Raw genomic sequence first — 17,513 nt, 5'->3', positions numbered from 1 at the left:
AACAGGAGAAAATACTGTTGATGTAATATCACATAAAAAGCAGAATGTAATTATTTATGTGTTTTATGATTCCATTTATGTAAAAGTACTTCTCTGTATACACAGGAAAAATACAAGTATTGGGTGTGGTTGTCTTAGTCTAAGGTGGCTCTAAAGTGCTTCTTTTGTAATTATGCATTTTTCAAATTTCTACACAGACTAGTGTAGAAAATATCATATCTATAGAAAGATGTCATAGTGATAGTTCCAAAACGGGGTGCTGTAAAAAAAAAAAACTTTTTTTTTGAGCCCTGAAATGCCATCTCAAAGCTGATTTCACAGAAACTGGGAGAAATGTTATATTACTTCAGCATTGGCTCCACAAACTGTAAACATTTACTAAGTGCCTACTGGAGGCAGGTTGTATAGGCCCCAACACTCCTGAATAATGAACAGACTGACTAAGGAATTCTCTGTTTATACTGTACTTTATCAGTTACGTCTTCTTTTAACTGTGTGGTTGAGAAATTCTATTTACACATTGTAGGACAAGGGGCGGAAACCCTGGTGGTGTACTGGTTAAGTGCTACGGCTGCGAACCAAAAGGTCGGCAGTTCAGATCCACCAGGCGCTCCTTGGAAACTCTATGGGGCAGTTCTACTCTGTCCTATAGGGTCGCTATGAGTCAGAACCGACTCGACGACACTGGGTTTGGTTTTTTTTTTTTTTAGGACAAGGGGCAGCATTTAAATGGCAGGGGCGGGGCAGGGGAGGATTTCTTTAGAAAGTCCTTTAAAAATGTTCTGGAGACCACACTGACTTTATGTGTTTTCTAACGTCCTGGATCTGGGTGGTTAAATTTAGTGAACATATTTTTGGTAATTACAGGTATTTGCTATTTTTATCAATGTTAAGATCTTAACACAAATAATCTGAAATTGCTTTCTTCCCTGTCCTTGCCTTTGTGAAAAACTACCATTTGACTGAGATTTACTAGACCCACATTCCACCTGTAGTCGTGGTGCCAGTAACTAGCTGCGTGACCTTGAACAAATCACTGTAACCTCGATAACCAAAAACAAAAAATCAAACTCGTTGCCATTGAGCCAAGTCTGACTTGTGGTGACCCCATGTGTTACGGAGTAGAACTGTGCTCCACAGGTTTTCTTGGCGGTAATATTTATGGAGGCAGATCCCCAGGTCTTTCTTCTGCTGTGCCTCCAGGTTGGTCCAAACTGCTAACCTTTAATAGTTTGTGCCACGCAGGGACCTCCGTTTTTTCATGTCAGGAGATTGGACCAGTTGTTCCCTAATGTGCCTTCAAGTTCTGAACAACTATAAATCAGTTATCCTGTAAGCTTATTATTCTCCACCACCAACCCCTTCGTTTTTTTTAATAAGAAAATGAAAGAGACTATTGGCACTTTCCTGTCTGATTCTTTTTTTTCTCTCTCTCACTCTCACAAATAGGAGCGGCTTCAGCTGCAGGCCTCCTTTACCTGCCCACGTGGGCAGCTGCTATTTCTGGCTGTGTGCTTGCCATCTTCACAGCGTCCCTGTGGCCTCAAGTGCTCGGACACCTTATTAGCTCAGGGACAAGCCCTGGAAAAACCATGACCACTGCCATGATATTTTATCTTCTAGAAATATTTTTCTGTGCATGGTGTACAGCTTTTAAGTTTGTCCCAGGAGGCATCTATGCTAGAGAAAGATCTGATTTGCTTTTGGGTGAGTACATTTGAAAAGTCTGGATTAAAGCAGCTGCTCAAAAATACACCTCAGGCCTGACCAAGATTTAGCCATTTATGTGACTGGTGGAAATAAGTAGGATGACCTTGCTTATCTTAGGGAAATAGACTTTCTTGACTAAAACAAAAATGGAAACAAGAAATTTGAAGAATGTCTAAACTATTACTTAACAAATTTTTTAATTCATCATTGAGTTTCAGTAATATTTATTATTGCAAATGTGGCTTTAGTGAATTATTTGTGGAAAAAAATTAATCCATATTAAAGGGTAAAAAAGGTACTGTGTAACACTTGTATTATTTGCTATCTTGGGAAAAGGTCTGATTATGATGCTCATGCTGGTACTTCAACAGTAGGTTGGGAAGTAGAGAGAAAGACTGATTTTTTTTTGGTTCTCTTGAATTTTATCTCTCATTTATATTTACCACATTTTTACCAATAAAATATATTTTGCATATATTTTCTTATTGCAGAGATAAGATAATAAGATAATCTCTATTATCTTGTCTTTACATTTTATTGTAGAGATAATAAGATAATCCCTATATCTTATAATAAGATAATTTCTGTATCTTATAATAAGATAATCTCTATTATCTTATCTCTAGATTTTATTCTAGAGATAATAAGATAATACATGCAAAATATATTTTATTGGTAAAAATGTGGTAAATATAAATGAGAGATAAAATTCAAGAGAACAACAACAACAACAACAACAAAAAACCCTGGTGGCATAGTGGTTAAGCACTATGGCTGCTAACCTAAAGGTTTGCAGTTTGAATCCACCAGGCGCTCCCTGGAAACTCTATGGGGAAGTTCTATTCTGTCCTATAAGGTTGCTACGAATCAGAATCGACTCAACGGCAATGGGTTTCTGGGTTTTATCTTATTGTAAATGATAAATTCTGAAATCATGTAAATGATAAATTCTGAAATCATGGAAAAAATTCACTTTCTAGTTCAGTAGTTATGATTTTATGTACCAGAATTAAAATTTCATAAACATAGCTTAGTCTAATATTTAAAAATTGTCATCTGGCAATAATAAAATTATTGGCATTCACCAGGCATCCATAAATCAAATGTTGCTTATCATTTTAGTTTTAAGTAAAATATGTTAAATGCTTCCAGAATAAACTCTTTGAGAAATGAGGAGAAAAAATGTTAATACGGGAGCTAGTTCTTGTTGTTCACACATTTATTTTTCTACTTAGCCATTTATTTATTTAAAAAATTATTGAGCACCTACTAAGTGCCAGGCACATTGGCAGGTGCTAGAGATTCAAGACACATACTGTCCCTGACTGCCGGAACTTTGGTGGGTTCCCGGTTAATAAATAATAAAATGAGATATTAATTAAAATGAGATTATTAATTTATTTTGTGTTTGCAATTTGTACATATTTGTCTCATTTCAGCAATAAAGGAGGCAAATACATATAAAACTACAATTAGGATGAGAGCTATAAAGGAGATGTATAGACTACAGCTTGTGTTCCTTTGCCCTTGTCTATTGTGTCCCTGGCATATAACCAACAACTCTGTACATTTTCACTTAAACGTTTATACCTCACAACAACTGTCAGGACAGTAGACAACTGTCAGGACAGTAGGCAGCTGTCAGAACAGGCTGATTTGGAAGGTATATTTTTAAATTGCATGAAATATTTTAGAATCGCCTTTTGAGGATTTTGTATCTCTGATAATTACCAGCTCATATTTAATTAGAGAGGTACATTGCTGCATTTCTTCTGGGATGGTCTTGGCTTTGGGAACTTTGTATTTCTTCTGGTTTCTTTCAGGTGTGTGTACTCTGTCCTGCTCTCTCCTCCTGTCCAATGCCCTGCTTTTTTTCTAACTCCAGCTTGCTTAGAGGTCAGCCATGTGGAGAAAACAAATGAAAGTAAGAGCCCATGAGTATTCCATTCCGTGTTTAAGTTTGTTTCTTCAGATTGTTGTGAATGATGAGCTTTTTGAGTTCCTTCTCACTGTTCACTGCTTCTGGGGGTGCTGAAACTGCCTTCTTAGAGCCTTATACAACTGAGACTTTTTTTAGTAAACATGAACGTTAGGCTAATAAGGCTGCAAGAAAACCAGGGAACACTGGTAACATTCAGAGTAGCTTTTAATACAATTGAACTGAAATTATACATTTTTATATCAGAAATTAGTTATACATTTATTTTTTAGGCTCCTCTTTTTCTTTTCTGGAAATTGATCGCAATTTTTTTTTGCTAGCTTAAACCATTACTTGGCATTTCCTAATTTACATATTGTTCAATCATACCCCTGTTTCCATTCTTATTATGTATGATTTTAGAAGTACGTAAACTTTACATATTGTAAAGCATCTTAATTTAGCTCAACTTTATTGGCCAGCCTTATTGGCACAGTGTGAGCTCTGGCATGCATTTCCTGTATCCTAGGTCAGAATTACTGCCACAAATGCCATCATATATAGAACCTACACACCCTCTGTCCTGTTCCTCAGCTTGGTGCATGCATGGTCTCTTCCCTAGAGAAGATTGGTTCAGAAGGCCCCTTTCTCTTGTGCTCTGTCTTCTCCGTGTAGTCAGCAGTCATTCCTTCATGGCCAATGACTTATCATGTCAGCAACCTAACAACTAGGAAGCACTCAGGAAATTAAAAGAAATCCCATATCAGGAAAAGTCTGGGGCCCCCTCGATTAGAGCATGATTCCTAGAACTCTACTTGATTTCTTATAATTGCCCTAATTATTAATATTACTATTAGAGTAATTTACTGAGTACGGTACTGAGCTAAATTAACTCAATAACTGAATTTTCAAGGTATGTTCATTTAAATGACATTTTGGCTCCTGGAATATACCATCGGAAGGATTTGGGGTATGAAAATATAATATATGCTTCATTTCTCTTTTATTAGGGACAATGATGCTAATTATTGGGCTAAATATGCTCTTTGGTCCTAAGAAAAGCCTTGACTTTCTTCTTCAAACAAAAAATAGTCCTAAAATGCTTTTCAGAAAGAGTGAAAAATACGTGAAACTTTGTAAGTATAGTTTTATGCTTTTTAAAAGCATTTTATTATATCAATTTTCAAACATATACAAAAGTAATAAGTATAATGAATCTTCTTGTACATTTCACCAAGTTTTAACAATTATCAACATTTTACCAATGTTATTAACAGATAGCTTCCTTTTTTTTTTGCTGAAGTACTTTAAAAACTTCTGTATTCATTTTGCTTCACATACAATATGGATATGATAATTTAACAGGTGAAATTTCTAAAATGCTTTCTTCTAATAGTTGAGATGATTTATTCATTTCTAGTTCTCCTTTTTTGGGAGATTGAATGGATTATGTTTGGAATGTCAATGAAGAAACTTAAGCATGTTATTAATTTACTATTCAATATCTGATTCGTTACAGATAGACTGGATTAAATAAAAATATTTATTGAATGTCTACAATGTGCTGATAGTGTATTAGGTAGTTGTTAAGTGTTATACAAAGATGAGTAAAAAAATGTTCCCCACCCTCAAGAACTTGATACTTTACTAAAGGAGATAAACTATTATATTGTAATGAGATAGGGAACAATTAAACTAAATAAATTTTTAGTGTATTTCTAAAAGAAATATCACAAAGCAATATTTAAAAATTTTCATGTATGCTTCATCATAATTTGGAAACATCATATTTAAATTTAGTGGAAATGAGGTTCTTTTTTTGTGTCCCTATTGCCGTTGAAACCAGGATCTAGCAGATTTTGTTTTTAATCCTGACAATCTTTGTCTTTTAACTTGAGTTTATCTATTTTTATTGTGATTTTTGAGGTATTACAATTTATTTCTATCATATATTACTATGTCTTTTCTTTTCTCACTTTTTCAGGGTGCCCTTTTTCCTCTTGCTATTTTTTTTTCCCCTCTCCCTTATCCCCCTCCTCCCCACTCCTTGTTCTAGTTTGGAAGTTATACCTTCAATTTCTATTCTTCAAGTAGTTATATTATTTTCCTTTCAGCACAACCTTCTGGTTTCCATTTTTGCTATTGAAAATTCAGGTGTCAGTGGAATTGTTGCTTCTTTGAAGATAATCTGTCTTTTGTCCTAGTAGCTCTTAAGATTTTCTCTTTTTGTGGTGCTCTGCAGTTTCACTGTAATATATTTGGATGTGGGTTTTTTTTCATCTTGATCAGGAGTCCTTGGGTTTCCTGAACCTGAATAATAATGTCTTCTATAAATTCTGGAAAATATTCAGCCATTATTTCTTCAAATATTCCCTGTGCTCCATTCTTTCTTGTCTCTCCTTTTTGACTCCAATTAGATATATGTTGGATCTTCTTCTTATTTTGTTCTTCATGTCTCTTGATTGCTCTCATGTTTTGTACCCTTTGTAATTTCCTCAGATACACCTTTCAGTTTACTAGTTCTATATTATGTTTTGTCTCATCTGCTGTCCATTGAGTTTCTAATTTCAGTTATCATAATTATTATATTTTTATTCCCAGAAGTCTATTTGATTTCTTTACAAACATATCTGATCATTTATTATAGTTTCATATACCTTAGTCTTACTGCGAATATCTTCTTTTATTTTTTTAAACATGTTAAATACTTATTTTGTATTCTGATTCTGAAAGTTCTAGTATCTGAAATCTTTGTGGGCTTAATTCTGCAGGGTTTTCCCACCTTTGATTCTTGCTAATTAAGACATGTTTTCTTAGGTATTTTATGATTTATTTATTTATTTGTTACTTTAAGTTCATGGTCCTTGGAACACTTTTAGAGAATATCCTTTGAGTTCTGGGTTTAAAGTATGGGTCATGTATGCATGTCACACATGAAAATTAACCCAAGAACTGGACAGTTCCCCTTTGCAGAAAATCCTCGGTTAACAGATTTGACACAATCATAAAAATGATTTTTTTAAATCAGTAAACTTAATTTTTAAAAGAAATAGTTTAAAAGTTGTTTAAAAGGCAGCTATTTTTTTGGTTTTGTTTAGTCTTGTGGCTGCTTGTTGGTGTGGGATTATTGGGATTAGGACTACGACAAAAAGCCTATGAGAAGAAATTGAGCAAAGAGGTAAGTAGTAATTTAAAACTTTGAAATAGAATTTTATATGATATGTATTTATATATATGCAGTTGTACATTGAGCTCTAGACCAGGAAAAGTCTTACAGACATTTCTTGATATTGCAGAGTACAGGTTGCTTGTATATTGATGGGCTTGAAAGTTTTCTTGTCTCCTCCTTTTCCCTATTACTGTATACAGTTTTTAAATATTTTATTGTCCCTTTCTCTTCTAGAAAGCTGGGCTGGAGCAAGTAGTTGCAGTGTTGTGCTTTCTATTTGCTCTGATAAAAACTTCAAAGTATTTTATGATGAGTTGGAGTTACAATTTTGGCTAAAATAGAATTTGAAAGTTAACTTTGAATTTTAGAAATCTCTACTACCTGGCAAATTTTTCATATTAAGTAAAAAGTTACAATGAGGACAGAGATCATACTTCTCTTGTTTGTCTTTATATTCCAGCACCTCACAGAGTGTTTGGCATATATGCAGTTCTCAGTAACTTTTTGTTAAAAGTTAAATAATTTATTAAATGGTCTCTTTCTTTTGCCCCTTAATTGTTAGCTGTTATCATTATAACATAAAGTCAGTCAGAGAGGATACCTAATGTCAGCCAGGACTCCTTTTCCAAAGGAGCCATTGGATTAGATTTAACACATGCTCTTTCATTCATTCTTTATGCATTCATTTGTTTATTTATTTGATAAATGTTTATTGAATGTCTCTTATGTGCATGGTGCCAGGGATACAGAGGTAAACAAGTTGGACAAGACACCTGCCCTCATAGAGTTTACATTCTAGTAGAGGATAATGACAGGATTCAAAAGAACAAATAAATAAAGTCCACCACTTTTGATGGGGCTGCTATGAAGGAAATTGGATTATTCAGTAGAGAGTAACTGTGTCTAGGTGGTTAAAGAAGGCTGTTCTGTGGAGGTGACATTTGATTTGAGACCTAAAAGTTGAGAAAAACATATCTGTGCGGAGAGCTGGTGATAAAGGAATCAAGTAGAGGGAATATGTGTAAAAAACTGAAGGGAGAGCAATCATGGCATGTCTGAGGAACATCAGGCTAGCCAGAGTTGCGGAAGCTTGGTGAGCAAGGAGAAGAGTGGTAGAAGGTGAAGTTGAAGAGGCTGGTGAGGGCCACATCACATAGGTCCTTGTAGACCACAGTAAGGAGCTCTGATTTTATTTTACTTGCAATGGAAGCCATTGGAGTATCTTAAGCAGGAGAGTGAAGACATCACTTAGATTGCTCTGTGAAGAGTGGATTATAGGGGCACACAAGAGTGGAAGCAGAGAGATATGTTATGGGGCTTTAAGTTGTCCAGGGGAAAGATGATGTGGACTGGGGTGGTGGCAGTGGAGTTGGAGAGAAGTAGATAGACTTAGAATATATTTTGAAAGCAGAGCTGATAGGACTTACCGATGGATTAGACGTTGGCAGATGAGGAGAAGGAAAGAATCAGGGATGATTTCTAGGTTTTTGGCTTGAGCAACTGGATGGAGGATGTGGCATTTACTGAGATGGGAAAAATGAGGGAATAATAGGTTTTGGGTGATGAAATCAAGAATCACAGAAGTATGGTTATGTCACAAAAAGGATAGTTTGATGAAGATAATCATGCCTTTTCAAGTATCTGTTGATGGTTTCATTCTCTTTTTATGATGTATTTACAAAACAGAATAGTTCTTCTCGATAAAAATGAAATGTCCAGCCCACTGCTGGTAAAACAAGCACATTGAGCTGTTATATAAAGTGGACCTCTGATGCAAAGATATTGCTACTTATCCTTTCCCTAACCTGAACTTGTATGGTCCAGTTTGAGTTGTTTCTTCAACTGCAGTGATGGATTTCTTCTTATTCAACCATGTACTCGCAAAATGTCTGTTATAGATCAGTAGGTATTTGTTTGAGATTGATGGTTAGAGTTGGGCAGTGCATTCTGACTGAACTCATGGATTCCAAAGAAGAGATCTCAAAAGAGGCTGTGTTCTTCAACCTTGCCTTGCCAGTACAGATAGAAATAGATAGATGGATAGCTGCCGTTGAGTCAAATCTAACTCATGGTGACCTTATTTACAACAGAACAAAATGTTGCCTGATCCTGCTTCATCTTTACCATCGCTAGCATGTTTGAGTCCATCGTTGCAGCTATGTGCCAGCATACTTCACCAAGGGCCTCTCCCACTGTCGCTGGCCTGCACTTCACCACACATGATGTCCTCCTCCGGCGATTGATCTCTGCTGTGATCCATAATGTTCTCATTGGCTAATTTTTGAAAGTAGATCACCAGGCCATTCTTCCTAGTCTATCTTAGTCTGAAAGCTTAGCTGAGACCTGCCTACCATGGGTGACCCTGCTGGTATTTGAAATAAGAAGGTGTAGCTTTCAGCATCACTGCAACACTCAAGCCACCGTAATATGACAAACGGACAGATGGGTAGTAGCTTGCCAGTACAGTAGAGGGTATAACACTACATGAGAATCAGTAGACCACTTTGCAAATACGTTACAGGTCTCTGTGTATCCCTCTGTGACCGCATTCTTTTCCCTTGCAAAAGTAACCACTGTTTGAATATGGCATTTATCATTTTCATGCTTTCTTTTATATTGCTAGTAACACGTAATACGTCCTTAGACAGTACTGGTTTTTCCTTTAAACTTTAAATAAATGACATTGTACATACATATTTTGCAACTGACTTATTTTTATTTAAAATCACCTATGCATAGAGATTCATCCATGTGGGTACATGTAGCCCTAATTCATTTATTTCCATTGCTGAGTAGTATTACAAGATATATATACATATATACGTGACACTATTTATTTATTTTCTTACTGATGGACAGATCATTTCTGATTTTTTGCTGTTATTATAAGCAATGTTTATTATAAATATTCACTTTCCAAATATTCCTCCTAACTTCCAAGCTTAACATAGAAGTTGAAGGAAGATTTAATATGAGAATTCCATATAGCAAGTATTTCCTTTTTTTAATGAATCAAATGTGTGCTTATATTTGGAGCCATCACTCATCTATCAATTTGACTATATGAAGAATAATGGGGCATCAGGATTGGAGGAAGACTCATTAACAAACTTTGATATGCAGGTGACACAATCTTGCTTGCTGAAAGTGAAGAGGACTTGAAGTACTTAACTGATGAAGAGCGAAGCCTTCAGTATGGATTACGCCTCAATATAAAGAAAACAAAAATCCTCACAACTGAACCAGTAAGCAACACCATGATAAATGGAGAAACGATTGAAGTTGTCAAGGATTTTATTTTGCTTGGATTCACAATTAATGCCCATGAAAGCAGCAGTCAAGAAATCAAACGACATATTGCATTGGGCAGATACACTGCAAAAGACGTCTTTAAAGTGTTAAAAAACAAAGTCGTCTCCTTGAGGACTAGGGTACACTTAACCCAAGCCATGATGTCTTCAATTGCCTAGTACGTATCTGAAAACTGGACAATGAATAAGGGAGGCCACAGAATTAATGCCTTTGAATTATGGTGTTGACGAAGAATATATCGTGGACTGCAAGAAGAATGAACCAATTTGTCTTGGAAGAAGTATAGCCCGGATGCTTCTTAGAAGAAAGGGTGGCGAGACTTTGTTACATGTTCTTTGGACATGTTATCAGGAGGGGTCAGTCCCTGGAGAAAGACATCATGCTTGGTGAAGTAGAGGGTCAATGAAAAAGAGGAAGACCCTCGACAAGATGGTTTGACACAGTGGCTGCAACAAAGGGCTCAACATAGCAACAATGGTGAGGACAGTGCAGGACCGGGCAGCATTTCGTTCTGTTGTACGTAGGGTCGCTTTGAGTAGGAACCGACTGAATGGCTCTAAACAACAAAAAAATGTTTGGGGGTATTCCTTTGCTGAAACTTGGGACATAGGGATTTTGGTAGAGAGAGGTGGAGAAAACTGGGCCACCAAAACTGCCATTTTTTACAATCATCATAAATTACCATTGAAACATTCTTCAGTCCCCAGCCAAAGAGGTCTCTGTAGCCATCTGGCCTTTCAGGTTTGGATACGACAATGAAGGATGGTCTAATCTAGAAAGATCAGCTCAACTGCTCAATCACACTGGTAAGTGTTACTGGAATGAGTTCCAGTTTTTGAGAAACTACCATTGTTACTTTTATTTTAAGTCCATAAGCTATAGGAGGAGGGTTTGTTGGGTCATAAACTAATCTCCTCTTCAAAAAGCTTTGCTTTCACGGCAGCTTCAGGAGGGTTAAGCTTCTGTAACCACATCTGTTTGTGTTTGACGGTAATTCAGTTGATTCTGAACACAGCCTCATACTGGGTATCTGTGGGGGGCTCTTCTCATGCCGTTGTTATTAGTGATACTCCTGCTGGTGGTTCCTGTCACTTGAGGAACTTCTGTTAAGGACCCAGAAAACTATTGGATTAAAGGGCAGAATGGGTCAGAGTGATGCTCATTTATGAAGCAGTTTTTCTCCAAGAGTTTGAGGGCCAGTTTTGTTTGATTCTGTGCCCTGGGTAACTCATCTTTGTACGAAGCATCATTTAAAATATGTGGGAGTTTGGTTCTTAGGTCAGCTACATGGAGTGTGGAGCAAAATAAAGTGCTAAAGTGTTTTGGTTTTTCCTACTGATAAGCATGTTTCTTGAGAAACGTCTTACTCTATATGATTATTAAACCCGTTGCTTTCCACTCAATTCTGATGCATAGCGACCCTAAAGGACAGAGTAGAACTGCCCCATAGCGTTTCCAAGGAGTGCCTAGTGGATTCAAACTGCCACCTTTTTTGTTAGCAGCCGTAGCACTTAACCACTATGCCACCAGGGTTTCTGTACGATTATTATGTCAATACAAAATTTCTTTGGCCCTTACTCCTTATTTAGTCCTGATTATACACCTCAGAGGCATATCTGGCCAGGGTCTGAAAAGCTAATACACTTCTATGCCAATCCCAGGCAGCTGGGTGGCACAAACATTTAAGCCCTCAACTACTAGATGCAAGGTTGGTGGTTGGACCCGTTCAAGAGGCACCTCGGAAGACAGGCCTGGCGATCTGCTTCTGAAAGGTCACAGCCTTGGAAACTCTAAGGAGCACACATGAGGTTGCCATGAGTTGGAACTGACTCTATGGCAACTAACAACGACAACATGCCAGCACCATGGCGGTGATTGCCCTAGAATAAGATGCCATATGCACTACTGTATTGTTTCTGAACATAAATTGGGTATTTGGAAAGGCATTAAAATCATTTGGAGTTTTAGGTATTTAAGAAAGATATAAACTGCAGAACATTTATGCTTTTATCCTTCCCTGTCCTTCCTCTAGGTATTCCATGTTTTAATTGTACTCTAAAAAAAAAACTCTAAACATGGTAAAATTCCTTTATAGATCATATTTGAACCTCTCCACTTTGGTGACTTCTTAGGTATTACTTTGTTTTCAGTTTATGAGTAAAAGCAGAAGGGTTAAGTGTCAGGAATAAAGTTTTACTAATTGTTTTTTGCATTGTATGTTGAATCACGACATGCGTTTTTTCCCTGAACAGGTGCAGATTTCATAACAATTTTGGAGAGCGATGCATCTAAGCCCTATATAGGGAACAATGATTTAGCCATGTGGCTAGGGGAGAAGTTGGGTTTCTATACTGACTTTGGTCCAAGCACAAGGGATCACACTTGGGGGTGAGTATACCTTGAGAATTAATCCTGAACATAGCCCTGAAAGACTAGGTAGCACAGTCTTGGAGTGGGAAATTGAGATTGTCGTGACCTTGTTCCATGAATATGCCCCAGTGATGCTTTTTGGGAGATTGGGAGGTGCTTAAGAACAGATATTGATGAAGACTTCACATAGGGATTATAGCCCAGCCTCCCTCTCCATTGGTGGTCCTAAACGGAATTCTTAGCAGAACTGGTGTGGCTCATTTGGCATCTCCTCTGTATCCCAAGAGAATCAGTGAGTTTAGGGGCCAAAGCAGTGATCTCAGCAGTAGTAGTTATACAGTCACTGGGGAGTTCTGAAAAACTACGGATGCTGGAACCACTTGCCAGATCTACTAAGTCAGAGACTCCAGAAAGAGGTAGAAGTCAAAACTTTTCTTTTGACTATGTTTCTGCAGGAAGTTTGCCAGGAAGATGAGAAAATTTTCCAATTAATTCACTTTTCTTTTTTCATCTTCTTAGTAAAGGTTTGTTAAAGGAGGGAATTGATAGCAAGAACATGTTTTTTTTTTTTTTTAAATTGGGCACTGTTCTATTCAAGGCAGTTTTGTATTTGTTGGGCATACAAGGCTGAGTACAACACCATTCCCACCTTCTACCCAAGGATATTTTTAAAGACTCCATAGGTATGTGTGGTTAAGAACCCCTGAATGAAGGACGATAGATTTTTACAAATGACAAAGCCTTGTATATTAAAGGAAAATATTTTTCAAAAGAGAGAGTATAAATGTATCTGCAGCAAAATTTTGTGTAACACGTGATAAGCTTTTGCTAAAGATCATTGTAGTCATGGTGCGATTGAAGGAGTCTCTTGCGAGCATCCTCAAAGAGGTTCTTAAGGTTTGGAGTTTAAAGTGGAATCCTTTTAATGAAATTGGAATTGCACTTTGCTGTTCAGCCAATACCTTGGGAATGGAATGGGACTGTGTGGATTTGATGTAGGTTTTCCTTATTAAAAACACTGTATATAATAGTCCAAAAAAATCTCGGAAATTCCTTTTCAAATGTGCCTTTAGGAAAATCACCTTGTCAAATTAAAGGTTTAATTTTAAATGAAATAAGTTTAAGAACAAAGCCAAATAAAGTTTAAGAACAAGCCTTCAGAAAAGGTTTAGTGCCGGCTCAAAATATCTATGCTTTCTCATGGCTGCAGGCAGCTGTAGGGTCCAAGCCATGATTGTCTAACACGTGAATCACTCCTTGCTGTTGTTTTCTCTCGGAACTTTTCTTTTGACTGTGTTTCTGTATGAGGCTTGCCAGGAAGATGAGAAAATTTTCCAATTAATTCTTTTTTTTTAATCTTTGAGTATAGGTTTGTTAAAGGAGGAAGTTGTAGCAATAATGCATTTTTTTTACGTGAACACTGTTGTGTTCTAGGCACTTTTGTATTTGTTGAGCATACAGGACTGAGTACAACACCATTCCCACCCTTAAGGGGTTCATTGTTTATCAGTGTAAACAATTACTCATGCACCCAATTATGAGAGATATAATAGAGGCTGTATACGGCTGTGTGAGGGCACAGAGAAGGGGTTGCTTCAAGCTGAGTGGGGCTCAAGGATAACTTCACGATGAGGAAAAGCTTAGGCTGAGTCTTAAAAGATAAGTTTTCCAGGCAGACGAGACGAGGAAGAGCTTTTCAGAGATGAGACTAGCATATTGCATTCGTAGAACCACAAGTAGTTTAGTGTGAATGGATTCTAACCCAACCAAACCAAACCCGTTGCTGTTGAGTTGATTCCGCCTCATATCAACTCTATAAGACACACTAGAACTGCCCTATGGAGTTTCCAAGGAGCGGCTGATGGATTTGAACTGCTGACCTTTTGGTTAGCAGCCGAATACTTAACCACTGTGCAACTAGATAGGTTAAAAAAACAAAACAAAAAAAACAGTTGCTGATGAATCAGTTCTGGCTCATGGCCATCCCATGTGTGTGAGAGTAGAACTATCCTCCACAGGGTTTTCAGAAGTAGGTCATCAAGACTTTCTTCTGAGGTGACTCTGGGTGGACTCGAACCTCCAGTCATTCAGTTAGCAACCTTTGCTTAATTTAACCATTTGTACCATCCAGGGACTCCTAGATAGGTGTTGGAAAGTGTAAATATGTCAGATTGGAAGATAGTAGGTTCTAGAACCACCTAGGCTTTTTATGTTACTCTAAGGAGTTTAGCCCTTTTATACATTAAAACCCCTGAAGGATTTTGATTTGTACTTTAGGAAGGTCATGCTCAAGGCAGTGTGGAGGAGGGGTGGAAGGGGCTAAGATTGCAGATCAAATGCTGAGATTTTCAATATTCCAAGCAAGAAATGAAGAGGGCCTGAGGCAAGGCATGAGCATAGAGAGGCGGGGAGAGATTTGAGGGGCATGTGGGAGGCAGCTGATGGAGGAGTCAGGGGTGATTGTCCAATTCTTCACTTTGACAGGTTGGGCAATGGTGGTGCCCTTCCATGAGATTGGGAGAGTAGAAGATTTTGGGGAGAAGCTGGTGATTTTGAAGATGTTGATTTTGAAGTGGTCTTGGGACATCACTGTAAGTAGCTGATGTCCGTATCTGGAGCTTAGGAGAGAGGGCCTGGGGACCTGATTGCTGATGATGGTACTGGAGACCTTGGGTGTGAAGGCAACATTGGCGAAACTCTGTAGAAAGGAAAAAGTATGGAGAATGGAACTCTGGGGGTAAAAACCATGATTTTTTTTCATCCGTAGATGTGAATGATTGAGTTCTGGACAAAGTTTTTTTCTTTGTTTACTTCTCAACTTAAAATATATTCAAAGTGTTCAAATTAACACCCCACTCATAATATTTGAGCTTCTTCACTGCAAGTAATTTCTAATATGGGTTTGTAACATTTCCCTCGAAATTCAGGGCATTCCTGTGTGAGTTTTTCTTTCACAATGACATTGAGCAAATGATAGGAGCTGGCCCTAAACTCTCTTTATTCTCAGAGTGACAATAACCACGTCTAGAACCTTTTCAAGCTTGAGATTGGTGATACAAAGGGCAAGAGTTATGTCTAGGAACACTGGGGTGCTAATTGTTTATAACATTGTGCTAATTCAAGAAATAATCAAATCTATCTAGGGAAATGTCAAAGGAAAAAAAGGTTACTATTGTTCTCAAAGATTCTTTGTGGGAAGTATGTCATAACTTAGGTAATTTGTATCGGTCCTCAGAATTAGTAATATTGTTAATTATGAAAAATTGAAGAGTGAAAGGAAAGCTGCTCTCATAGCTGAAAGTTGACTCTAGTGGATTATTGTTGGCAGCGAGAAAGAAATTATGTTGTTTTTTTTTTAACTCTGCATTTTGTGTCTGTAATGAAATGTTAAAGCCTAGAATGTTTGGTAGTATGCGCTTGTAGCCTACATCCTAACTTCCATTTTGATTTGAGCTCTTTATTATTTTATTAGAGATGAATAAGTTTTTTTTTATTGTGATATATTTCATATAACATAAAATTCACCATCTTAAAGGGTGTAATTCAGTAGTTTTAGTATATTAACTGTTGTGAAACCATCACCACTCTCTAATTTTAGAACATTTCTGTCCCCCCAAAAAGAAACCCTGTACCTATTGTCACTCCCATTCCCCTTACCCTTCATCGCCTGGCAACCACTAATTTTCTGTTTATTGATTGACGTCTTCATGCATGGGATCATACAATATGAGGTCTTTGGTGTCTGGCTTCTTTCACTAAGCATAATGTTTTGAAAATTCATCCATGTTGTAGCTTCATTCCATTGTATCAGTTGATGGATATTTGGTTGGTTCCACTTTTGGGCTATTATGAGCAATGCTGCTATGAACATTCACATACAAGTTTTTGTGTGAACATATGTTTTCAGTTCTCTTAAGTATATACGTAGGAGTGGAATTGCTGGAGATGATGTGGTTTAATGGGACAGGAACAACCAAGAAAGCAGCAGGTTTTTGTTGAGTTTGAGATGCCCTGGACAGCTAAGTGATGTTAAGTAGGCAATTGTGCATAGCCTGGAGGGTTCACTTGGAACAGGGTGGAGACATAAATTCAGGTATCTGACTGCAGAGGTGGTTCTGTATGAAGGACTCCATGAGGGCACAGGGGTTCATGCATGAAACTAGAGAAGCGAAGTGCTGAGGCCTGAGCTCTATTCATCCTTCATAGATAATTCTTTGATTTATGATGGGCTTGGACAGTTTTTCATGTTTGTTTTACCATCTTTTTGTCCAACAAATTTTTATTTCTTGTTTTTAGATTTCTAATTGAAATTTTGTAAATTGTTACTTTGTATATTTGCTGGCAAGATTGTACGTTCTCACATGTTTTGATTAATGTTTCTTTATGCAAATATGTTGTCAGAGTAACAGCGTAGATAAAATGAATTTTCTGTGTTTTTGATGTTGCTCATTTAGTGTCTCCTTGTTGTTTGCTGTTGAGTCAATTCCCACTGATAGTGACCCTGTATGACAGACTAGCACTGTTGCCCTATAGGGTTTCCTAGGCTGTAATCTTTACAGGAGCAGATTGCCAGGCCTTTTCTCCCCCACGTTGCTGCTGGTTGCGTTTAAACCACCAACCTTTCAGTTAGCAGCCGAGTGCTAAACCACTGCAGCATCAGAGCTCCTTAAAAAACCAAAACCAGATAAAACAGAGGGGAAGGGCCAAGGTGGCAGAGTAGTCAGATGCTTCCAGTGGTCCCTCTTACAACAAAGACCCCTCCAAAAAGTGAATCAATTATATGTGACAATGTAGGAGCCCTGAACATCAAAGGCAAATTTGAGGAACTGGACTGAGTGGCAGGGGGAAGGATAGATGGTTCAGAAGCAGCAAGAACTTGACAGACTTGACCCAGCAGGAACCGGCACCTTACAGGCCAGATCTGCCAGCATGTGCGGGCAAGTAGTGACGTTTGGGATATGTTTTCCACATTGGGAGAGACAGAGCGGCAGAGAGTCTACTCAAGCCTCCAAAACCAGTGAAAAGCAGCAGTCA

At 37.5% G+C, this 17,513-nt stretch overlaps 1 protein-coding gene across 6 annotated transcripts in view; it reads left to right on the top strand.

The window, feature by feature from the left end:
- The window catches only part of CWH43 (cell wall biogenesis 43 C-terminal homolog), a 79,877-nt gene that overhangs the window by 30,697 nt on the left and 31,667 nt on the right, over window positions 1-17,513 (top strand). For 4 of the 6 annotated variants that reach the window (XM_064285830.1, XM_064285831.1, XM_003415873.3 and 1 more), the window contains 5 exons: window positions 1,450-1,707; window positions 4,639-4,764; window positions 6,727-6,806; window positions 10,810-10,915; window positions 12,362-12,497. In XM_064285830.1, the coding sequence (XP_064141900.1) occupies window positions 1,450-1,707; window positions 4,639-4,764; window positions 6,727-6,806; window positions 10,810-10,915; window positions 12,362-12,497 (706 nt within the window). The remainder of the gene's footprint in view (window positions 1-1,449; window positions 1,708-4,638; window positions 4,765-6,726; window positions 6,807-10,809; window positions 10,916-12,361; window positions 12,498-17,513) is intronic. The other 2 variants (XM_064285829.1, XM_064285832.1) reach the window with 2 other exon arrangements.

This window comes from Loxodonta africana, chromosome 5 (assembly GCF_030014295.1).
Source record: "Loxodonta africana isolate mLoxAfr1 chromosome 5, mLoxAfr1.hap2, whole genome shotgun sequence".
In the NCBI taxonomy this organism is placed as follows: domain Eukaryota; kingdom Metazoa; phylum Chordata; class Mammalia; order Proboscidea; family Elephantidae; genus Loxodonta; species Loxodonta africana.
This window is presented reverse-complemented; position numbering and strand designations above follow the sequence as displayed.